This window comes from Cherax quadricarinatus, chromosome 91 (genome assembly GCF_038502225.1).
Source record: "Cherax quadricarinatus isolate ZL_2023a chromosome 91, ASM3850222v1, whole genome shotgun sequence".
In the NCBI taxonomy this organism is placed as follows: Eukaryota; Metazoa; Arthropoda; class Malacostraca; order Decapoda; family Parastacidae; genus Cherax; species Cherax quadricarinatus.
In genome coordinates, this window is record NC_091382.1 from 2,088,460 (window position 1) to 2,114,128 (window position 25,669).

The window sequence follows — 25,669 nt, forward strand, 5'->3', positions numbered from 1 at the left end:
AGCCTGAATACCTTACCCATGCCCCCCACAGGCACTGTATAATCCTATGGGTTTAGCACTTCCCCCTTTATTATAATAATAATTCTGTCCCTCTACACTTCTAAAAACATTACTGAATGATCATATCGTTGCATCCGTGGGATAACAGTACAACATGTTGATGAATTAGACATGTGCAATATCTGCGTATCTATATTTTGAAGACGTCTTCTCCAACCATTGTCTCTGTATTGAAGTGAAAAAAAAACACTGATTGGCATGTCTTCAAAATAAAAATACCCGGGTGTTGCACATGTTATATAGTATATAAGTTGTCTTGTATACTATATAACAAAGTAGAATCCTTCCTGCACAAGCCATGCATGTCATAAGAGGCAACTAAAATGCTAGGAGCAAGGGGCTAGTAACCCCTTCTTCTGCATTAAGAACAACTTTATGAAAGTGTTTCTTCTTTATTGGGTCACTGTGCCTCGGTGGGAGATGGCTGCTGTTAAAAAAAAAGGTTCTCTTAAGGAAACACTTACATTAACCTTTTTTGACACTTCAATCATTCATTTGGATCTGGTCATAACAATAAAATCTCGTAATAATAATGGGCTATACATATTAAATTGTTATGTTTGTCTTTTTTAATTTCCACACTTCGTAGCCCTTGATTGGGACTGCCATGATATTGGTAAAGATCTCTTGATCCAAGGAATTTGAGCCATCCTTCCCTTCCTGGGATCAAACCCAATTATCTCTCATTCCTTGTGCACTGTATGACCCTTATGGGTATAACATTTCCCCACAAATATAATACACACATCATAACCATTCTGATGTTCACTATCTGCCCATTTTACCTAATTACACTAGGAAAATCAATAACTGATAGTATTAAAATGAGTTAGAAGTAACACTAATTTAACAGTAATAACAATAATAATTATTATGATTGTTTCTACAATGTAGATATTTTTTAAAAAATGCATGTGAACAGAGAATGATGATAGAAACAATGACACAAATTGCAAAGTCTTTATTGGGACAACTGTCCACTGTGTGGAACACATAGAACAAAACACCCCAATAAAAGCCAGCTCTACAAGCTGTGTCATCAACTTCCTACTTGTCAGCAAGAGACAATATAAGCCGGTGAACGGGTTGCCTTCACAGGCCTCACATTTGCCAACCCAGAGAAAGCATATTCAGTGAACAAATGTAACGAGATAATTAACAGTGCTTTAATATTCTTCACATCACATTTTGGTAAACTCATCATTTAATACAATGGCAGACGTTTTCCATTTTTCATCACCATATAACTCATCATTTAATACAATGGCAGACATTTTCCATTATTCATCACCATATAAACACAGATATCTGTTATCCTGCTAATTTAGTATACAGCTGTGCTTCCCAACCTGGGCTATGCTGTCTCCTAGCAGACTTAATCAACATTTAAAAGATGGGGGGGGGGGGGGAGGCAGTAGACACGGAGGGGCTAGTTAACTCTGAGAGGGACGGTAGGCATATTATAATTATAACAAAGCGCTAAACCCATAAGGGTCATACCGTGCTGATCAGAGATCAGTGAGGGTGAAGAGTATAACAGAGGTAGAGTTAGGAAGGGCGGTGAGGAGCGCTAAAGGAAATATCATCAAAGTCGGTGTAATAAAACTGTTTCCGTCAAAGAGGGAATCCGTCAAAGATGGGGGTGGCAGGCACAGAAGATTGGGAAACACGAGTATACCAAATTTTTCACATTCTGAAGAATTTTCCAATATCATTACAGTAATAAACAATGAAATAAAATAGATGTCCTTTATCTTATGCTCTGGATGCATTCCAAGCACATGGCAGATGCATTAAAATCAATCAGGCTATAAGACTAATTCCCCATAAGAATATACAATATGCATATGGTCAATGCATATTGCAGATAGAATTACATATAGAAATAAAACACCACATAATAGCAAATTCACATAAAGTGAGGGAAATGATGTGACAACTCAACAGTCCTATACAATTCTAATGCCTCTTCAAAAATAAAAAAAATTACATCACTAATAAACAAAACATAACAGTACCTAAATGCTGTAGTTAATACTGTATTTCTTTAAAAAGTTAGTGTAAATCTAATTAAGCACTTTTTCATTGTGACAAGTATATCATTACACAAGATGACACTCACAAACATACCATAAGATACAGTAAACACTCAATATAACAGGCTATAATGGGGTGGATCACTTGTGACCGTTATAGCAGAATGCTGAAAAATAGTAAAAAGCACACTAAAGTACTCTAGTGTACACTTAATATAGTATTGTACATACCATTTACAGATCTATTACAATAAACAAAAATAAAGGAGTTAGAAGTACAAGTTAACCAGTGGATTTTACACTTAATTTTAAGTCTGTTATATTGAGGGTTTACTATAAGTGCAATATACTATACAAGAGGGGGGGGGGCCCTAATGCTAGTGAAGGGCTCTTGATCTAAGGAATTGAAATTATCCTTCCTTCTCTTGGATCAAACCTGATTGCCTCCCATTCCCCAGGTGCTGTATGACCCTTAAAGGTTAAGTGCTTCCTCATGATTATAAAGGTAATAATTATAATTACAGTATAACAGAATATAGCTTTCTATCTACCTATGGCAGATAAACAAAATAAGGATTTGATACAATTTTGTTACACTTACAAAAATAATCAATTACATCCAACTAAAATAATAACTATACTATGTATTTAATTTGTGAACAAGCTTACTATGCATTTTAATAGATAAATTTCTTGATGTTCCTTGCTAACTGCTTATTCATTTTACAACAGTCGTAAATGTGAGTGCATTTTACAGTCAAACCCCAAAATTCATGAGCTGTAATTCACGTGATTAGCTTATCAAACGTTTTACTGAAAGTCATCTTGTGAAGGGCCTCTCATGTGGGTGAGTTCTTCACAGCGCCTATTTTACTTGTTTGGTGTACAAACCCTAACTTGATAACTAACCACAGGATTTTGTTAAGAATGTTCTCAATGGATTTCGCACAATCAAATCTCTCTTCTTCCTAACCATTCCATACACAAATAACCTGTACATAGGAGAAAGAAACTTATGACGATGTTTCAGTCTGACCTGAACCATTGACTAGCCATACTGGACTGAATCATCATCATAAGCTTCTTTCTCCTATATGTGGCATATTTGTATATTGTTCCAGTCATGGTATTGTGCCTTTTTGTTCTTTCTAACCATTGTCAATAGATTTACAGTGATATATTCAGATATATTACCTCTAAAACACAAAATAAGTTTAAGTCTGCAACATACAGCCTACTGTACAAACAGAAATTTTGTAAGATTTGTATATTCAATTTTAGTGAAGCCTCTGTCATTATGTATATTTAAATGTGAGGAGCTAAACCCATGTCAGTTATTTAGTGCAAGCAGTGGAGGAGGTTCAGCCCTCCATCCATAATTCTCAAATTTTGGGGTTTGACTGTACTCTGAGAAATGTTCATAGCTTACACACTGCCACTAAAGTTCAACAAACACTAACCCAACAGTAAAGTAGCAGGAACTGCAAGCAACTTTGTAGTGCATTAAGAAGATATGGAGATGCTATATTTGATAATCTATTTCTATAATGCCCTTCTTTCAACATTAAAAGAAAAGCAACGTTTGCACAGTCTTCCTAAAACCTTCTACAGTTGTGACTGGATAATAGTCCAGGACGGACAACAGAAACATTTCAAGTTTCCTCTCCACATTGTGGTTAATAGTGAACTGTTTCAGCCAGAGTTCTTGGACTTCATTCTTCAAACAAATATAATTGCCAACTCTCTCCACATTCACAGGAGTTCAACACTTAACATAAAACACAGGGTGAAAAATGTACACGTGTTGTTAAAATAGAAAAAAAAAAAAGCACCGTGTGAGATGCTAATTTATATTAATTTTCATTAAATTTAAAAAGCAAGACAATGCTGAGGTGTATTTTTAACTACTGATAAAACTATACAAGGATTAATATAAAAATAAATGGATACATCTGTCCGTATCACGCAAGGTTTCATACTGGAAAACAACACAAAAATTACAATACCTTGTGGGATAGTTAAATAAAAGATTATTTTTAAAAGGAAAAAAAAAAGTTAGACTCCTGAAAAGGTTATTGGCCTCAAACATTTTAAATAATATATAAAGTAGTAACGAAAAAGATAGTAAATGTGCTGGTGAAGGGCTATTAATCAGATAAAAAAAAAATAATAATAATACTATGCACAGCATAAAATATATGAGGAATCCAATAGATTTTTATCAGAATAAATATTAAGTAACTATGGTCAAGTTAAGTACTGTATGCACTGTACTAAAGAACTGACTTCATAAAAAATAGAAAAACAATCTTCTGAAAGCACCATTTATTTCTGTTGTTTGAAATGTGTTCACGTACATCTGGCAAGGCAGCTACTGAATGAATACTGGTGAATTTTTGTCCTGTTCCAGGATACCCGACCTTTAGTGGAACAAATGGCTGATATGGGAAGAAAAAAAAATGGGACGTGGAAGGAAAATGAATTAGGTGTTAGTAGTAGATGATGTGGGAAGAAAAAAAGTAGGGATGTGGAAGGAAAATGAATTAGGTGTTAGTAGTAGATGATGTGGGAAGAAAAAAAGTAGGGATGTGGAAGGAAAATGAATTAGGTGTTAGTAGTAGATGATGTGGGAAGAAAAAAAGTAGGGATGTGGAAGGAAAATGAATTAGGTGTTAGTAGTAGATGATGTGGGAAGAAAAAAAGTAGGGATGTGGAAGGAAAATGAATTAGGTGTTAGTAGTAGATGATGTGGGAAGAAAAAAAGTAGGGATGTGGAAGGAAAATGAATTAGGTGTTAGTAGTAGATGCTGCATGTGGAAGGTATCAGTCATATAAGAATATGAGCCCAATCATCTTACTGAATGAGTCTTGAGAGTAGGTACAGTAACAAAATTTGCCAAATAAACCAAGTATATATTCAGTTTCACTATAAATCTGCAAATATTGGTTGAGGCATCACGAAATGAGTATTGTATATTTCATTGTAGTATCATGCTTTTTGAAGCTAAACTGGCTAGCTTAGTATATTTGGCAAACATCACTGTGAAGGCAGAAGTTTGTTAATTCACTGCTTCAGTTTGAACATCACAATATTAATACATTGTAATTCATTGTTAAATAATACTAATTAAATTTACAGTTGTTGAAGTGTGAGCAGGGTAATATTTTGTGAAGGGATTCAGGGAAACTGGTTAGCCAGACTTGAGTCCTGGAGGTGAGAAGTACAATCAATACCTGCACTTTAAGGAGGGGTTTGGGATATTTGCTGTTTGGAGTGACATCTAAACTGTCGTATCTGAGTGCCTCTGCAAAGACAGTGATTATGTGTGAATGATGGTGAAAGTGTTTCTTTCTTTTTTGGGTCACCCTGCCCCAGTGGGAGACAGCCGACGTGTTAAAAAAAAATTACCAAGTTTAGGTTAGATAGCTAAGTTAGCTTTGGTGTAAAATTTAAAATTTTCATGCCATATTAATTTGCATGAAACTATCTATCTATAAGTGAGATAAAAAATCTATTTACAAGGCAGTTAGGCTTGTATGCATGACTTTGCTTATTAGGTATGAGATAAACACACCCTCATAGATATGTTGACTAAGAGAGTATATACATCTGGGGGAATGGTAGGAGGTGCAGGAGACAGCCCAAAAGGAACTGGAAAGAGGGTGTAAAGGAGGTTTTATGAAATGAAAGCTTGAGGAGTATTATTACACTGTGTCACCTAACCTCTTCACCTAGAATGAGTAGCTAACAAGTCAAAGTTTCCCCATTTTGAGGTGTACCATGACCTCCAAGAACATTCAACCTTTCAAGAGTAACCTGACCTCCAAGTATTCTGCCTAGATTTCCACTGAAAATCTCAGAGCTCAAAGTATAGCGAGAGCATATTAATGAAAACAGTGAGCACAGGAAATGAGGACTAAGTAATTTCTAGGGATACTGTGAAGGAGTGGATACTCTCATCATACCTTGGTGAAACATGGCCAATAATTTCTAGATATAATGTGAAGGATCAGATACTCTCATCCTACCTTGGTGAAACATTTCCAATAATTTCTAGGGATACTGTGAAGGAGTGGATACTCTCATCCTAGCTTGGTGAAACATGGCCAATAATTTCTAGAAATACTGTGAAGGAGCAGATACTCTCATCCTACCTTGGTGAAACATGGCCAATAATTTCTAGAAATACTGTGAAGGAGCAGATACTCTCATCCTACCTTGGTGAAACATGGCCAATAATTTCTAGAAATACTGTGAAGGAGCAGATACTCTCATCCTACCTTGGTGAAACATGGCCAATAATTTCTAGGGATACTGTGAAGGAGTGGATACTCATCCTACCTTGGTGAAACATGGCCAATAATTTCTAGGGATACTGTGAAGGAGTGGATACTCATCCTACCTTGGTGAAACATGGCCAATAATTTCTAAGGATACTGTGAAGGAGTGGATACTCATCCTACCTTGGTGAAACATGGCCAATAATTTCTAGGGATACTGTGAAGGAGTGGATACTCATCCTACCTTGGTGAAACATGGCCAATAATTTCTAGGGATACTGTGAAGGAGTGGATACTCATCCTACCTTGGTGAAACATGACCATTGTGACAAAAATGTAAAACAAAACAAAAATAAGGTGAAGGAGAACTGCATGGCTGTGATATTAGAGTGCAAGGAAATCCTCTATAAAGTTGAAAAGATAAATTTCCAGAGTAAAAACTACAGTTCTAACTGAATATTCATGTTTCTCACTACACTACTCATTAAACAGCACCAGCATGAAGAAATTACATAGATATTCAAATTACGATAATAAACTGGCCTCGTATCAGAAAAACAAACTACAGTACCTGTATTGATATGGAGGTTATTACAAAGAAAATAAAGGTAAAAATAACACCTTCATTTTCTTCCACCTGTCTTTAATAGTTGCATACTACCATCTACACAGCTTGAGAAAAAATTAAATTTTTGTACTTAAACATGCATTTATGATACACTTCTGATGCTGGTGAGGGGCTCTTCATCCAAGGTAATAGAGCTATCTGCCCTTTCCTCAGACTAAACCTATTACCTCCCATTTCTCATGTGCTGCCTGATTCTTGCATGTTTAACATTTTCCAAAGAATGCAATAACAATTTGATACATTTCTGAAATTCAGAATTTTGGCAACCTGGTTAAGGGACACAATGAAGTCAGTCCAGCTTAACAACTTCTTCCTCATTGTGTAAGTACATCACAGATATATATAACTTATATATAAGGCAATTTCATTTTGTCCCCGGTTTCTTGCTCACATATGAGCGCAGAAACAATTTGCTAAGATTATAACAAAATCATTCATTAGACCATTCTCCAGTATGTTATGAATAACTTCACATTATGAAATTCACTTTTGCTTTTGCAGTAAGCTATCTAAGGAATAATGACTATGAATTCCAAAATTTGTAATATTAATGTCTAAAATAAATACTAGGACTGTACTGCAATAAAGCATATTTTTTTTTTTAATTATTATATATACTGTATTGTACAAATTTTTTTTATCACATGTCTTATCAAATACAACCCCTATTACCTTCAATGACTCAAAAATTTGAAAGTATTGTTTGTAGCCATTTAAAAAATTTAACTGATTATCGTTTTTCTTCTATTTTAAATCTCAAAAATTTAACAGCAAAAAGCGTCAAAAAAATGATCCTTACTGTAATTACCAGTAAATATGATAAGTTTTTGTCTTTGGTTTTCTAATCCTCAACATCATTTTGTTCAAACACAAATGAATAATACTAACACCTTTAAACAAGCAACCAATACTGTAAACTTATCATTTATATAGCTGCAGAAAATTAAATTTCTATACCCCATTTAAATGTGACTTTAGATAAATGGTTCAGAAAATCAACAAGTTGATAAATTAGACACATGTACAACACCTGGGTATCTTTGTTGAGGAAATATTTCGCCACGACTGATGGACTGAATACATCAACTCCAGGATGAGGGACAGATTACATCAAACTCCTGATCTTCACCACTCTTCCTTGCATTGGACTGATGAAGCCACTGTGTGGCAAAACGTTTCCTTAATAAAGATACCAAAGTGTTGACCATGTGTCTAATTTATCTAAATGTGGCTTAAAAAGAAATTTCAGAATGGACTGAAATGTCATCTAGCTGTGAGCAGTTTCGAAGAGTTCTACTGTCCCAGCCTGGCCTGAGGCCAGCCCCATCAACCAGGCTGTTGCTGCTTATAGTCTACAGACTCACATAGCCAGGCTGATCTGGCACTTGTAGGAGGTAGTGATCCAGTTTCCTCTTGAAAACATCTACCGTTGTTCCTCTCCAAAACAATCGGGGTTAGTTATGAATAAATAATGAACACAATAACAATGGAGAACTTCCAAGCAAAAATCACACATTGTTTAACATTAAATTAATACATAGGCACCTGATGAATTTAACATTAAATGAATTTAACATTAAAGTACCCAAAAAACTTGAATGGTGAACACTAACGAGGTGAAAATTTGCAATTTTGAACTGCTGGCAACAAATGGGACAAAAAATGCCTATGAGCAGTAGTAGGCCTATTAGACGTTATTATCAAGAGGCCATCTCCATATTATCAACTATTGAACTCACTGAGTCAAGCGATCCAGGAATCTAAAAAAAAAAAAAAATGGAAGTTCATTAACCTAGACGAAAAATAATAACAGGCTTTAAATAATAATTGTACACTACAATAAATTAAAAATCATGTCCTACAAGAAATTATACATAAGCTTTTAGTCATAATTTTATATAATAATCTGCTATTGTATTTAAACACAATGTTCCTCCGGTGGAAGTGCCTTGATACTGGTTAAGTGCTTGATCCAAGGAACTGGAACTACCCTCCCTTTCCTTGGATCAAAATTAATTAACCTCTCATTCCCAAAGCACTGATGACCCTTATGGGTTCAGTACTTCCTCAGGAATGAAATACTTAACACCTGTTGCCCTTACTTGCCTAGATGTAAATAGGTACCTAGGAATTAGCTGGCTGTTTTAGGTGGCATCCTGGGGAAGAAAACCTAAGCATCTCAACAGAGTAAGACATTAGCTTTCTTAAATTATCCTGAGTTATCTACCCTGTGGGAGTTAATGTGGAAAGTCCTCTTCTTACTTACCTGGTTAACTATAAACTGTAACATTAACTACTGAATGAAGAGCAATTACCATCTGTAAACCATGAACAGTCAACGGAACAGGTGGAGATTAAACCCATGGCAAGTGAGTGGTAAAACTCCAGGCCAGTGCATAACCCACTGAGCCAGCTGGCATAAACCACTGAGCCAGCTGGCTACAATAAGATTCAGCTAACTAGGTATATTTATATACACCATAGGGAAGTTAGCATGCACTAAAGAATTTAAGGAACTATGCACCAATAGGCAAGATATTTGAGTACATGTGCCAGCTAGAAAACAAAAGTTCAAAATTTTAAATTGTATAATGAAAAGATGAAGAAAATACATTTAGAAAATATTTCTTCACAAATAGAATGGGCGATAGCTGGAAGGGACTCTAACACACACACACACACACACACACACACACACTGCAAGAAGGACTGCAAGAAGGCCTTTGACACAGTTCCTCACAAGAGATTAGTGCAGAAGCTAGAGCATCAGGCGCATATAACAGGAAGGGCACTGCAATGGATCAGAGAATACCTGACAGGGAGGCAACAACGAGTCATGGTACATAATGATGTATCACAGTGGGCACCTGTGACGAGCGGGGTCCCACAGGGGTCGGTCCTAGGACCAGTGCTATTTTTGGTATATGTGAACGACATGACGGAAGGGTTAGACTCAGAAGTGTCCCTGTTTGCAGATGATGTGAAGTTAATGAGGAGAATTAAATCTGATGAGGACCAGGCAGGACTTCAAAGAGACCTGGACAGACTGGACACCTGGTCCAGCAAATGGCTTCTCGAATTTAATCCTGCCAAATGCAAAGTCATGAAGATAGGGGAAGGGCACAGAAGACCACAGACAGAGTATAGGCTAGGTGGCCAAAGACTGCAAACCTCACTCAAGGAGAAAGATCTTGGGGTGAGTATAACACCGAGCATGTCTCCGGAAGCACACATCAATCAGATAACTGCTGCAGCATATGGGCGCCTGGCAAACCTGAGAACAGCATTCCGACACCTTAGTAAGGAATCATTCAAGACACTGTACACCGTGTATGTCAGGCCCATACTGGAGTATGCAGCACCTGTTTGGAACCCGCACTTGATAAAGCACGTCAAGAAACTAGAGAAAGTACAAAGGTTTGCAACAAGGTTAGTTCCAGAGCTAAGGGGAATGTCCTATGAAGAAAGATTAAGGGAAATCGGCCTGACGACACTGGAGGACAGGAGGGTCAGGGGAGACATGATAACGACATATAAAATACTGCGTGGAATAGACAAGGTGGACAAGGACAGGATGTTCCAGGGAGGGGACACAGAAACAAGAGGCCACAATTGGAAGTTGAAGACACAAATGATTCAGAGAGATAGTAGGAAGTATTTCTTCAGTCATAGAGTTGTAAGGCAGTGGAATAGCCTAGAAAATGACGTAGTGGAGGCAGGAACCATACACAGTTTTAAGACGAGGTTTGATAAAGCTCATGGAGCGGGGAGAGAGAGGGTCTAGTAGCAACCGGTGAAGAGGCGGGGCCAGGAGCTAGGACTCGACCCCTGCAACCACAAATAGGTGAGTACAAATAGGTGAGTACACACACACACACACACACACACACACACACACACACACACACACACACACACACACACACACAAACAAACAAACAAACTCTATGGCTGCATTTCTTACCTCTGGCTTAGCACGATGGGTATTGACGGCCGGAACATGGAGAGGTACATATTCCTCCTTGCAACCATATGCAACAGGTGTCAGCTTAATTACAGTATGCAAGGGTACCTCAATGTATGGCAGTTCATCTAATTGGGTAGAATAACAGTCCCAGTTAAAGCATAATACATACAATTAAGTGATACCAGAACATAACTTATTCATTCTTAACAACAAGGGTATGTGAAAAAAAGGTTCCAAGGTGTTCAGTGACTCCTGATACACATAGGTTTCTTTGAAGATTTATGTAATAACCCTATATGCAGCAAACACAGAAAATGATGCTGGATAATGTACAAGAAAATGAATGGTGTAAAATGAGACTGGCTATCCACCCATATTCTACATTGTTTTGTTTGCAAAGAAGTTCCAATCATAAAATAATGATTACAGAACTGCAGAGGAACAAGGAAGATTTAGGAAGGGTAGGGGACATCTAGACTAAGTATTTACATTGAAGTACATAAGTGAACAATTCTTAGGTAAGGGTAAGAAACCATTTGTAGCATTTATGGATTGGACAAAGCATATACATGATAAGAGTGGATAGGGAATCAATGTGACAGTTATTGCAAATGTACGGAACAGGTAGTAAATTATTAAAAGCAGTAGAATTTTAATACGGAAAGCAAGGCTCAGGTTAGGGGATGTAGGTATGACATGGGCCTTTTTCCCATAAAAGAAGGATGTGATGTGATGTCACCATGGTTTTTATTTAGTTTTGAACTGCAGTATCGGCATGCCTCTGGCAAGACAGTGATAGAATGAATGATGGTGAATGTGTTTCTTCTTCTTCAGGTTACCCTGCCTCAGTGGGAGATGGCTGGGATGTTAAAAAAAATAAAAAAATAACTATAGATGGGGTTGCAAAAGAAGCAAATGTTAAGATGTTGAGAAGTGTAGGATTAAAAGGTAATGAAAACTTTATATGAAGTAGGAATTATCACAGCTGCTCTTTGCCAATGATAAGCTTCACGTGAGTGATTCTTAAGTTGCAAAGTCTGTGGATAAGTCTGGGAGGGTGCTTATAAGAAGGAAATCAAATATGAACACAGAAAAGAGCAACGTGATAAGAGTAACAAAATGGTAGGCAACAAAAAGTTGGATATCAGATTAGAAAGAGGGAGAATTGAGGAAGTGAATATATACAGATTAGATATCTTTGAGTGGACATGTCCCAAAAACCATTTGCCTCCACTCACTCCTATCTAAAACACTCACACATGCCTGCTGGATGTCCAATCCCTCATACAGAAAAACTTTTTTACTCCCTTCCTAGGGCAACCCATACCCTGCTTTTCCTCCACCACAGATTTATACACCTTCCAAATCATCCTATTTTTCTGAACCACCTCAACAACCCCTCCTCAGCACTCTGAATAATACTTTTAGTAGCCCCGCACCTCCTAATCTCCAAGTTATGAATTCTCTGCATAATATTTACACCACACAGTTGATGTAGTTAAAAAATACAAATCATTATTAAAATGACTAGAATTAATTAATATATACAACTGCCAACTCACCAGAAGGTTTATCAAGAAAGTATGCTAGAAGACACCTCAAGACTGCTTGGTGAGCAATAAGCAAAACATTGCCTTGACGCTCCAATTCCATAATCACTGGCTCCAGTCGAGCGACCAGATCTTCATAGCTTTCACCGCGAGGATACCGGTAGCTGCAACCATGTTATATATCAATTCTACAGATTCTGAAGGTTAGTTTTTGTTTTTTAACATATTGGCCATCTCCCACTGAGGCAGGGTGACCCCAAGAAAGAAGAAAACTAAAGTTTATCCTCTTTTTACATTTAGTAATTTATACAGGAGAAAGGGTTACTAGCCCCTTGCTCCCGGCATTTTAGTTGCTTCTTACAACACACATGGCTTATTATTTACTTTTAAACACACCAGCCATCTTCCATCGAGGTAGTACAGTGTCTGCACTATGACGGAGTGGTGGGGAGGCTACAACTTGGACGACCTAAGTAGCTAATGATGGAATGGTAAAGGCTTCCATTTCCTGGGTCACTCTACTTGGTGAGAAATAGACAATATGGCAAATAAACATTTAAATAGAGACTCTCAAGTCTGAATTTTCTTTTGAAAAGGTTGCTAATTTAACACTATCAGCTATGACAGTGTAATGAATTAATGGCATTGTATATGCTGCACTCATTTGAAACGAAACGTCAAAATTTATACATGCCTAAATTTATTCTGGTCACGAGCAGCAAAATCTTCTGGGAAATGTCTTTTGATTTCGGCATAGGTCATCTCCTCGCAGATGCCCTGAAAATAACGAAGCTTATCTTGTATGTAAACATGCAAAAGAAAAGTTATATAATAACTGCTAGTACAGATGATCATATGCAACTAGCTATTTGTCACTACCATGCAATAAAAATATATATATGTAAGGTCTAATAAAAAATACTAACTGCATCAATTTCATTGAGTGCCTTCCACCTCTCTTGGGGGGCTTCAATGCCTTCAGCCGTTTGAATTGTCCTCTTCAGCCAGGATGTCCACACTCGCAGCTGGCAACATGCAAAATATTCTTTACATTTTTCAAATCACATATAAAAAAGATCCTACAACTATGTACAATACTTAAAAGTCATTTACAAGCTTTGCAATTCCTAGCTTAATAAGACATGCAACTTTATGTTAATTTAGATTTCTAATAACCTTAACTAAGAGTTACAACTCTCTCTACTATACAGGACTGACTAACTTACAAATGAATAATTTAATTGTCACATCAATTTGTAACTACTATAAAAGTAATTAAAATCCATGAAAAATTGCCATAGGGCACTGTCAATGTTCAACAAGTCAGCTGACTAAAACTAACAAACACACAGAGTATTACTGTATTTTCCAGTACATAAAGCACATGACAGAAGTATCATAACGGTAAACCGGTAATCATATTCAAGGATTTATTACCCTCTTACTTTAATCTAAAACGTAGCCCAAAACATACCTTTGACCCTGACCTTGACGATATAAGGCACAGGCTGACTATCCAAGACTTTTTTTGTGGGAAAAAAGGCACGCCTTACATGCTGGAAAATACGGTACTAACTGTAAGTCAACCTCTCAGTATAAGTTACAGTAAGAATATAGAGAGAGAACTAAGGTAGACTTGCTGCTCTATTTGCACCCAACTATTTCCACTCATATATTTGTCTAAGCTTTAAAAATAGGTTATACAAATGTATGAGTGGGAATCTTGACTTGCTCAGCACAAGGATTTTAATCCCTCAAAGATTAACAACAGTCACCCCATGGTAAAATAAGAACAGAAATCCATAAGATTAGTCCAGTCACCAGATTGAGAAAGTCAAAGGTGGCAGTGAGACTTGGAATTTAAGATAAGGCCACAGAACAAGCTAATGCACCTATGATTGTTTTCAAGGATTCTTCTATTCTCCCAGCCCGGCCTTAGGCCAGACTTCCTTACTGACAGCCTGCTTACCCAGACTGTTGTTACTAGTGGCTAGCAAGCCTACGTATCTACCACAACCTGGCTGATCTACCACTGAAATTAAGTTCTGATCAGATGATTCTAAAAAAGACAAAAAAGAAGATCAAGGGTCTGGGGAGTGTACACAGGTCAATCTGCAATTTATGCAAGTCAATGAAAAACTTAAGAGACCACAGAACAGGTGAGGGTTGAACCCATGACAAATGAATCATAAAACTCCAGGCCAGTGTGTAAGCCACTGGAACAGCTAGTCAAGAGGCTTATGCACTGGCCTGGAGTTTTACAACTCACCATGGGCTCAATCCCCACCTGTTCCATGGTTTGTTTGCAATTGTGTTATTATGATTTTGTGAGTCATGAACTTACAGATCACTGAGAGAAACTGAAAGTTACATTACCGGGAGGATCAGTAAAGGAAGACTAAATTTTAAGTTATTTGGAACTAACTAAAAAGAGCAAACTAGGAAAGGTCACCAGGGTGGCTGAAGGAAAGGTAAAAACAAGGTCAAATGGAAAAGTACAGCAAACAGAAACAATGTAAAAAATACAAAACAAAATTAAAAATAATTTATGCACACTATGTACTTACTTTGGGGATGTTTTGGTCCTTAATATACTTAGCCAGAACACTGCCAAACAGGCGACCATTTTCACTAAGGTTAGCATCACCGCCTATTCTTCCCATTTCATTGTGGGTGCTTTCACCATGCTGAAAAAAAATTGGCAGACTTATATTGTGGTGTACAGTATTAGGTACACTCAGACACATCGTACTCACACTGACACACTATACACACACTGACATACCATACTTACACTGACATACACTCTGTGTGAGGGGGAATTCAAAAAGAGTAATAAGCAAAAAATTAAGGTGAAAGAAAGAATAGAAAAAATAGCAAATATGCATATGATAATTTCATTCATGTTTATGAGATTATTATTAGAGCCTAACCAAGGCACAGACAACAACAACACCAATAATAATAATAATATTAATAATAACCCATGGGGAAGTGGAACAGAATTCTTCTTCCATAAGCCATGCATGTTGTAAGAGGCAACTAAAATGCCGGGAGCAAGGGGCTAGTAACCCCTTCTCCTGTATAAATTACTAAATTTAAAGAGACTATTGCGTTTTTCTTTTTGGGCCACCCCACCTCGGTGGGATACAGCCGGTTTGTTGAAAGAAGAAGATAATAATATTAATATTATTATTAATAATACTAATAATAATAAAATATATTTTGTGCATAAACAGCAGTGTATAAAACACATACCCTGGCGAGATAGATGGTGCGGGGAGTAACATGAGTGTTCATCAAATAGTAGACAATGCGCGCCTGTATATGACCCTCGTGTTTATGCACTACAACTTTCTCGCCTGTAAAAGATAGTGAATGGAAAATTATTGTTGAAAGAGTGGTAATAAATGGCACTTGCTAAATCAAAGACAAGTAAGCAGAACATCAGACACATAGAAACCAATTGAAACATTCTAACCCAAATTAATTAATTATGTTACTTATACAAAAACATTAGTTTCAAACACATGTCAACTCTACAAACCTGTATTATAAACCTTCATAAAGGAAAGATGATCTTCTTTTGCCTCATCTAAGGGTTGGTATTGTGCCATGTAGTGTTCGATCCTCTGCAAAAAATCTGCCAGGGCTTCCTCGGCAGTCATACCACAGTAGTCTGGACTGCTGACTTTAACTTCCTGTCAACCATATCTTCATGTTATTTATATATTAAAAACTGATGTCTTTCATTTATAATACAGTACTGTATATAAATTATAGAAGTACAGTACATAGTATAAAGAATTTCTTATATAGAGTTAGGGCTGCTGCAAATGAAGACAAAATACTAGAAGAACATAGGAATGAAGGAACACTGCAGTAGGTCTACTGGCCCATACTTGGCAGGTCCTCCTCAAAATCTTCTATAATAAGATATGAAACAGTTATATGCTGCTGCTATAGAAATTATCACTTGTAAAGACTTCTTATCCCCTGCATCTACATTTACAGTACTTGTTGTGGTTATAAACTGAACGGATGTGCAAATGTATTGATCTTTACCAATACACTGGCAATAATCAGAAAGAAATAGGAATGCTTGTGTATCCCCCATCAGTGAAACACAAAAAAAAAGTGAATTAATCCAGATGCACTTGATAATGGGCTTGATGTAGGATATTAACACAAGCAAAGCATTTCTGAAGAGAAGCCATATGTTACCTAACAAGCTTTTATCGAGACAATTTTTCACTCTATGAAGAGCTGACTTGAAAAAACTCAACAAAGAGAGAAACAATTTTCTTTCCATGCCAGCTATCTCCTACTGAGGTAAGGTGGCCCCCCAAAAAAGAGGAAACACATTCATCATCATTCATTCATTTGCTGTCTTGCCAGAAGCATGCTGACATTGCAGCTCAGGAGACCCTTCAAGCTGGAGCAATGTGCCATAATAAATTTGCTATGTAACGTGTGCCTTTTCTTCACTATTGTCAACAGTACACAATTTGGACCCAAACAATATACAGTGGCACCTCAAGTTTCGAACACCCCCTAACTCAAGCAATTATTTAAGTGTATTTTGGGGGGTCTGAAATGGACTAATCTAATTTACATTATTCCTTATGGGAACAAATGCGCTCAGTAACGGCACGCGAACAGCATTCTGGAACGAATAATGGCTGAAACTCAAGGTACCACTGTATTATTAAATGCTAAGCATCACATTATGTTCCAAAATTTTTCTAATTATAAAAATTACCCAAAACTTTACATATATTTGACTTACAGCTGCAAGAAAATGCTCTCACATGTTTTAAATTAATCCAATTTGTGACTTTTATGGTAACTGAAAAGTCGATGAACAATGAAGAAAAAGACAATGATAGACAATGAAGCATTGTAAGTCGAAATATGCAGAAACCACATTATAACATTATATGGTTAATAAAATTCAGAAAAGCAACCCTTTCATTTCTCAAAGAAACTTAATTTGTTTTGTCATTACCTCAACTTTCATAACTACTCGATACCCTTTTTTAAGCATCAAACTATGTTGAATTTGTCATAAGAATTTACAATTTGGCATCTACACTGCCTTGCCAGAGGAGCGAAGATATGACAATTCAGATATCCCTCCAAATAGCAAATATCCCCCACCCCATCATTCAAGCATGATATATAACTAAAAAAAGTCAATCACCATCATGTAAGAGTGACACAGAAGTATAAACACTAGCATGAACATATCAAGATAATCTTGGAATTAGAAACTGAGATGAGAAGTACAGTGCCTGCACTCTGAAGGATCTTTCTTCTTCTTTCAACAAACCGGCCATATCCCACCGAGGCAGGGTGACCCAAAAAGAAAAACGAAGGTTTCTCTTTTTAAATTTAGTAATTTATACAGGAGAAGGGGTTACAAGCCCCTTGCTCCTGGCATTTTAGTCGCCTCTTACAACACACATAGCTTACGGAGGAAGAATTCTGTTCCACTTCCCCATGGAGATAAGAGGAAATAAACAAGAACAAGAACTAATAAGAAAATAGAAGAAAACCCAGAGGGGTGTGTATATACATGCTTGTAAATGTATGTGTAGTGTGACCTGAAACCTTGCATGTTTATGAGACAGAAAAATGGACACCAGCAATCCTACCATCATGTAAAACAACTACAGGCTTTCGTTTTACATTCACTTGGCAGGATGGTAGTACCTCCCTGTGCGGTTGCTGCCTACCAACCTACTACCTGGGACTCTGAAAGATGTGTTAGTTTTATAACTGTAGTGAGCACACCTCTGGCAAGACAGTGATGGAGTGAATGATGAAAGTTTTCTTTTTTGGGCCACCCTGCCTTGGTGAGAACTGGCCGATGTATTAATAAAAAAAAAAATTCCATCAGAGTACAGGACAGAAGTATTGCATGAGTAAACATAGTGCTGATACATGACTATCCTTGAAGATATGCTCCCACCAGGGGTTTAGAGGCAATAACAGTCATACTATTTATGTGAGAGCCATTCATGATCTCTAATGTAAGTACTAAAGACTGAAAAAACAATTCACAACCAACCCACAATTAATAAATACTTGCTCTCAATATCTGTATTCATCTCAAATGCTAATCACTCCATTGTATCTGCCTAAAGTTAATAATCAAGACTGTACATCTTCTCTACAAGACTTATTAAAGCCATATAGCATAACCTAATAGAATACTCAAGTTTCTTGTAATCACTGTAACTCATCTAATGACCATATGTACTGTTATTGCTTTATTAATCTTAAGTTAATTTTAAGTTTGCCTGAAATGCTCTACATATAAAAGGACTTTTTTGGTATGTACACCCAACTATTATACTTCTTTGTACATACATGTATCATGTCAAAATAAATCTTTCTTTCTTTCTTTCAACACACCGGCCATATCCCACCAAGGCAGGGTGGCCCAAAAGGAAAAAAGAAAGTTTCTCCTTCTACATTTAGTAATATATACAGGAGAAGGGGTTACTAGCTTCTTGCCCCCGGCATTTTAGTTGTCTCTTACAACACGCATGGCTTACGGAGGAAGAATTCTGTTCCACTTCCCCATGGAGATAAGAGGAAATAAACAAGAACAAGAACTAGAAAGAAAATAGCAGAAAACCCAGAGGGCTGTGTGTATATATATGCTTGTACATGTATGTGTAGCGTGACCTAAGTGTAAGTAGAATTAGCAAGACATAGCTGAAATCTTGCATGTTTATGAGACAGAAAAAACACCAGCAATCCTACCATCATGTAAAACAATTACAGGCTTTCATTTTACATTCACTCGGCAGGACGGTAGTACCTCCCTGGGCGGTTGCTGTCTACCAACCTGCTACCTAGAATTATTATTATTATTATTAGATGACAAGTTTCACTAAAAGTTATATTACATTATCATTCAGTTTTACATATTTAGTGTGTACTACATTTTTGTACACATGTCGAATATATTTTCCATTTTTATGTTGTTAATATTAGTCTTAGCCTAAATGCTGTGCATATCTATTAAATTTTCCTTGTAAGAACCTATACCATTATAACTAGTGCATTTTCTGGGGAGGGACAAAATTAACATCTCATTATTCAGTACATACCGTCACAACATGATGACTGGTTTGGACAGAATGAAACGTCATCTCAAGTATTCATTATAAAATATGGATTAATTGTGAAGCATCCCCCCCCACACACACACACCAAGCAGGGATAACAGGGAAGGCACTACAATGGATCAGGGAATACTTGTCAGGAAAACAGCAGCAAGTCATGGTACGTGGCGAGGTGTCAGATTGGGCACCTGTGACCAGCGGGGTCCCACAGGGGTCAGTCCTAGGACCAGTGTTGTTTCTGGTATTTGTGAACGACATGACGGAAGGAATAGACTCTGAGGTGTCCCTGTTTGCAGATGATGTGAAGTTGATGAGAAGAATTCACTCGATCGAAGACCAGGCAGAACTACAATGGGATCTGGACAGGCTGCAGACCTGGTCCAGCAATTGGCTCCTGGAGTTCAATCCCACCAAGTGCAAAGTCATGAAGATTGGGGAAGGGCAAAGAAGACCACAGATAGAGTACAGTCTAGGGTGCCAGAGACTACAAACCTCACTCTAGGAAAAAGATCTTGGGGTGAGTATAACACCAGGCACATCTCCTGAAGAGCACATCAACCAAATAACGGCTGCAGCATATGGGCGCCTAGCAAACCTCAGAACAGCATTCCGACATCTTAATAAGGAATCGTTCAGGACCCTGTACACCGTGTACGTTAGGCCCATATTGGTGTATGCGGCACCAGTTTGGAACCCACACCTAGCCAAGCACGTAAAGAAACTAGAGAAAGTGCAAAGGTTTGCAACAAGACTAGTCCCAGAGCTAAGAGGTATGTCCTACAAGGAGAGGTTAAGGGAAATCAACCTGACGACACTGGAGGACAGGAGAGATAGGGGGGACATGATAACGACATACAAAATACTGAGAGGAATTGACAAGGTGGACAAAGACAGGATGTTCCAGAGATTGGACACAGTAACAAGGGGGCACATTGGAAGCTGAAGATGCAGATGAATCACAGGGATGTTAGGAAGTATTTCTTCAGCCACAGAGTAGTCAGTAAGTGGAATAGTTTAGGAAGCGATATAGTGGAGGCAGGATCCATACATAGCTTTAAGCAGGGGTATGATAAAGCTCACGGTTCAGGGAGAGTGACCTAGTAGCGATCAGTGAAGAGGCGGGGCCAGGAGCTTGGACTCGACCCCTGCAACCTCAACTAGGTGAGTACAACTAGGTGAGTACACACACACACACACACACACACACACACACTACCACACTCATGCACTACCACACACATACACACTACCCCCCACACACACACTATCCCCCACACACACACACTCCCCCCCCACACACACACACACTACCCTCCCACACACACAATACCCTCCCACACACACACTACCCCCCCACACACACACTACCCCCACACACACACTACCCTCCCACACACACACTACCCCCACACACACACTACCCCCCCCACACACACTACCCCCCACACACACACACACACACAAACAGAGAGAGAGAGAGAGCTTTGCCTTTGGCATGCATGATGCTGTGATAACTAGTTATCAGTGAGGACGTAAGTCTTACAGAACGCCACAGAACTACCTCAGCAAAAAAATCGCATTCAGGCAGGAAATCAAAGTGAAAAAAACGGAGAAAAACACAATAAAGAGCATAATTATGCAAGTTACCGCTGTTTACGTTTGGTTAACTGACATTAACTTAACATAAATAATTTACGGAAAGAATTTAGCTCGAACACATAACATAAATACATAATCTTTGTCATGTTTAGATGACAAGTTGTCTAGTAACATCTGTCTGAGGATACTGTTATGTTTATGAAGATGCAGTTTGTCTCACACTGGCAATCTCCCACCAATGCCACGTGACCCCCAAAAAGAAGTAACCAAAGTTTTTCTTCTTTTTACATTGATTAATTTATACACGAGAAAGGGAGAAAATATAATTATGGTACAACATTTACCAATTATTTCTGCATACTAGTAGTAATTTTTAATTAAAAATGAACAGTATCTTATAAAATCTATTCTCTGCTGATAGGATATGGCAAGTGAATTATAAAAAAAAAAAAACTAGCTGTGAGTTAGTCTTCTTCTAGTCATGCTCACTAAATGCTAGAAGGATAAGCATGAGAAAATGTTTGCTGGAGAAAATGGAAAAAAAAATTATCTATGTAAAACTTTAAATTCTGATACAAGTTTAGAGCAAAAAAAAAAAAAAGAAGAAGAGCTTGCCCAAGCAAATAAATGTTTAATTAAACTTTCTGCCACTGATCACCGTCACCTTAATTCAACTCGTGAATCAGGATGTCACAACCAAATTTAACATTTATTAGAAGTAAACATGCTTCTAGTTAACAAACCACAATACAGGTGGGGATTGAACTCGCGGCAAATGAGTGGAAAAACTCCATGCCAATGCATAAGCCACTGGACCAGCTGGCTACAATAAGAGTCATCCAACTAGGTATATTTATACAGCATAGGGAGGTTACCATGAGTCCCACTGTGATTCATCTGTAAAAACTTGCATTTGTGGTCACAGTGGTGGCCCATGCTAACATCCCTATGTTATATAAATATACCTAGCTGGATGAATCTTATTGTAACCAGCTGGCCCAATGGCTTACATGCTGGTCTGGAGTTTTATGACTCACTTGTCACGAGTTCAATCCTCACCCATACCATGGTTTGTTTGCAATCGTGTCATTATGAATTTATGAGTCATGCTTCTAGTTACTGGATGCTACACATTGACAGGCAAGGTCAATACTTCATGAAGTCTGGAAAAGTGAGAACATTCAGGACACAATTATAAACACTGATTGTGTGTGAGATGAGGTACAACCCAGCACTATACAAATACAAATGCAAATACAGTGGACCCCCGGTTAACGATATTTTTTCATTCCAGAAGTATGTTCAGGTGCCAGTACTGACCGAATTTGTTCCCATAAGGAATATTGTGAAGTAGATTAGTCCATTTCAGACCCCCAAACATACACGTACAAATGCACTTACATAAATATACTTACATAATTGGTCGCATTGGGAGGTGATCGTAAAGCGGGGGTCCACTGTATTCCTTTGCATAGTATACAATGAGAGATATACACGTTATAAGATGTTAAGCACAAAGAAAGCCACTAGCGTACCTGAGCATTTTGGGCAAACTAATCCTAATGACTACAGACTACCTAGAACTAGACACAGACCAATGGGGCTTAGAAGACACTGTGAAAGAAGTGTGTCGACAGTTTTATAGGATTTGCAAATGAAACCTCTCAAGTTTCTGAGACTGAAACATACAAAAATGTTGGTTTGAAAGGGTTTAATGATTTAAACTAAGGAAGAAAAGAAGTCATTTAAAATTTGATAAAGAATAAAAGGGCACAGTACAGTGAACGGAACAAAACACCAATAGCCCACACGTAGGAATAAGGAACTTATGACACGTCATCATGAGTTTCTTTCTCCTATGTGCAGGTTATTTGTGTATTGTATAAAATTTAATGTCCACACGCTTCTGGCAAGATGGCTACTGAATGAATAACAGTGTGTGTTTTTTATTTGTTTGGGTCACACAACCTTGGTGGGAGAGGGCCAGTATGTTAAAAAAAAATAGTTGGATTTAGAGCGTGTTTGGACTTTAAAAGGTTATTCAGCCCTTTTAGATTTATAAAAGGACATCAGGGATGCTCAGGCTCCATTAGAAGGAAATGACTGTGAAGGAATCTGGGGATAAAGTTAAACACACAGTTGAAAGATGATGATGATTTTAGGAAAGTGCATGAGATGACCTCAAAGAGTATGATTAATTTATTCTCAACAACTCACAAGCTGCCTCAGGCAAAAACAGAATATACAACAGAATGTTTGTCTTGTCAAGTAGAGCAATATGTATGCAAACTGAGGCCTAAAGAGAAATCAGTGTGTGTGCTACAAGCACTGGAAATTTAAAAAAAAAATATGTGCAATAAAATTATTTATGAAAACAGGATACCAGGAGCTTTAATCTATTCCTGTAACACTGAATGACTCGTACAGGTTTAGTGCTTTATTTGAATACAACAGTCCAGTCCTGTAACTAAAAATTTTCTTTTTAAAACTGGCCATCTCCGTCTCCCACTGAGGCAGGGTGACCCGAAAGAGAAACACTTTCACCATCATTCACACTATCACTGTTTTGGCAGAGGTGCATAGATGTGACAGTTCAGATGTCACTCCAAACCACAAATATAGCAAACCCCTCCTTCAGAGTGCAGGCACTGTGCTTCCCACCTCCAGGACTCATCTCCAGCTATCCAATTTCTCAAAATCCCTTCACAAAATGTTACCTTGCACACACTCCAACAGCTCATCAGGTCCCAAAAACTAAAAGTACACGTAACTAAAAAAAACGGAAATTAAAAATAGGTAATTACATTCAGTGTCTCACAGCTGGGAATGCAAAGCAGCTAAGGTACTACCAGGAGGCATCATTCATTACTTGACAGATTAATACAGCATAATCTTGCTTCGAAGATAGAAAAGAAGCTACAAAAAAAGAAGTGCAGAAAGTTTAAAGCTAAACAAGAACTCTTGTACTGCAAAAAAAAAAAAAAAAAAAAAAAAGTGAGGATACAAACTTGAGAGCAAGGATGCCCTGGAGCGACAATGTTAACTGAGGTCGACCTGAAGTAGTCTGGCCCGTTGATCTTCACATCCTGTACACACAAGTTCAGCAAAAAATAACTGTCAACTTAACATTACTTTAGTGAAATTTAAAGCTTCTAGTGTCACTTAAAATAACATCGTTCTCCAGACACATTCAGAAATTTTAAATTTCTCAGTAATTATCAATTAATAAATACATTATCATTTTTAAGAGCGCTTTTCTGGACCAATATCAGTTTTGTTTCTAAAAAATCCCAAACATTTTTAAAACTGAAACATGATACATTTAAAATTGAATAGCAATTTTGTGTAAGGAATACCAGGACCATATTATCCACGCAACTGAAATTCCTGACTTATACTGTGGCTATATCAGCACAGCTCTGGACTCACAACAGCGCGGACACCAGTTCGGTTCCCTGTACTCCTTACATAATTTCATACTTCACAATTTGGCTAGATTCTCATATCATTGAATAACAAAACTTGGACAATCAAAGAAATCAATTTCAATTTCATGCTCCATATATTCAAATGACCACAACTACCTTTTATAAGCACTACAGCATCAACAAAAATACCAGACATATTATAAACTACTAAGACACAATACCTACAATGCAAGAACAAGCAGAAATCATAGGCTTTAATCATTTCAATATAATATCATGCACTACTCCTTTCATAATTACGATGTGTCTACATATTGTATTATATTCATAGGGAAGCACTAAATCCATAAGGGTCATACAGCATCGTGGAAATAGGAGGTAATGAGGTTTTATACCAGGAACAGTCTCTCACTATCATCAAGGAACACCCTTTGAGGGAGCCTACCTTGCAAGGTAATGTAAATACTGTACAAAGAGAATGCAAATTCTGCACAAGTGAATGTAAATACTGTACAAGGGAATGTAAGATACATAGCATTGGAACCCAAGCTCTTTTGTCAGGGACTAAATCCATTTGCTTCATTACCAACATGGTACTGGAACCTACTTAGCACCCCAATAAACTGCTATATACATTATCACAATATGGTATTAGCCCTTTCACTGTCCAGACCCCAAAATTTAAAAGTGCTCACTGTCTATATTAAAAAAAAAATCTAAAATGGTAGAGAATTTTTTTCTAAAGGTAATGATACCAAAAATACAAAATTTGATGGAAACTCATGAAGTTAGCAGTCTTGGCACAATTTTTGCATTGGTGATTTCACTGACTGAGTCCTATTTTAAGCCAATTCCACTGCTCAATTTGACCAAATTCTTAGCCAGTTCACTAGTTTGCTTTCCATTCTATTGACTGAGCACAAGAAACTGCTCATTCAACTATCAAAACTATCTTATAAAGTGAACAGAAGTTGGTAACTT

The 25,669-nt window shown here is 37.4% G+C and overlaps 1 protein-coding gene across 9 annotated transcripts in view; it reads right to left on the reverse strand.

Annotated features, from left to right (window-relative positions):
- Nucleotides 1–525: 525 nt before the first annotated feature.
- LOC128704889 (6-phosphofructo-2-kinase/fructose-2,6-bisphosphatase) overlaps nucleotides 526–25,669 on the reverse strand; it is a 68,178-nt gene continuing 43,034 nt past the window's right edge. For 7 of the 9 annotated variants that reach the window (XM_053800097.2, XM_053800094.2, XM_053800095.2 and 4 more), the window contains 9 exons: nucleotides 24,269–24,346; nucleotides 16,070–16,223; nucleotides 15,781–15,884; nucleotides 15,090–15,209; nucleotides 13,449–13,547; nucleotides 13,217–13,299; nucleotides 12,535–12,686; nucleotides 10,970–11,097; nucleotides 526–8,765 (listed from right to left, as the gene is read on the reverse strand). In XM_053800097.2, coding sequence (XP_053656072.2) covers nucleotides 8,706–8,765; nucleotides 10,970–11,097; nucleotides 12,535–12,686; nucleotides 13,217–13,299; nucleotides 13,449–13,547; nucleotides 15,090–15,209; nucleotides 15,781–15,884; nucleotides 16,070–16,223; nucleotides 24,269–24,346 — 978 coding nt within the window. In that variant the 3' untranslated portion in view covers nucleotides 526–8,705. The remainder of the gene's footprint in view (nucleotides 8,766–10,969; nucleotides 11,098–12,534; nucleotides 12,687–13,216; nucleotides 13,300–13,448; nucleotides 13,548–15,089; nucleotides 15,210–15,780; nucleotides 15,885–16,069; nucleotides 16,224–24,268; nucleotides 24,347–25,669) is intronic. The other 2 variants (XR_011394578.1, XM_070104319.1) reach the window with 2 other exon arrangements.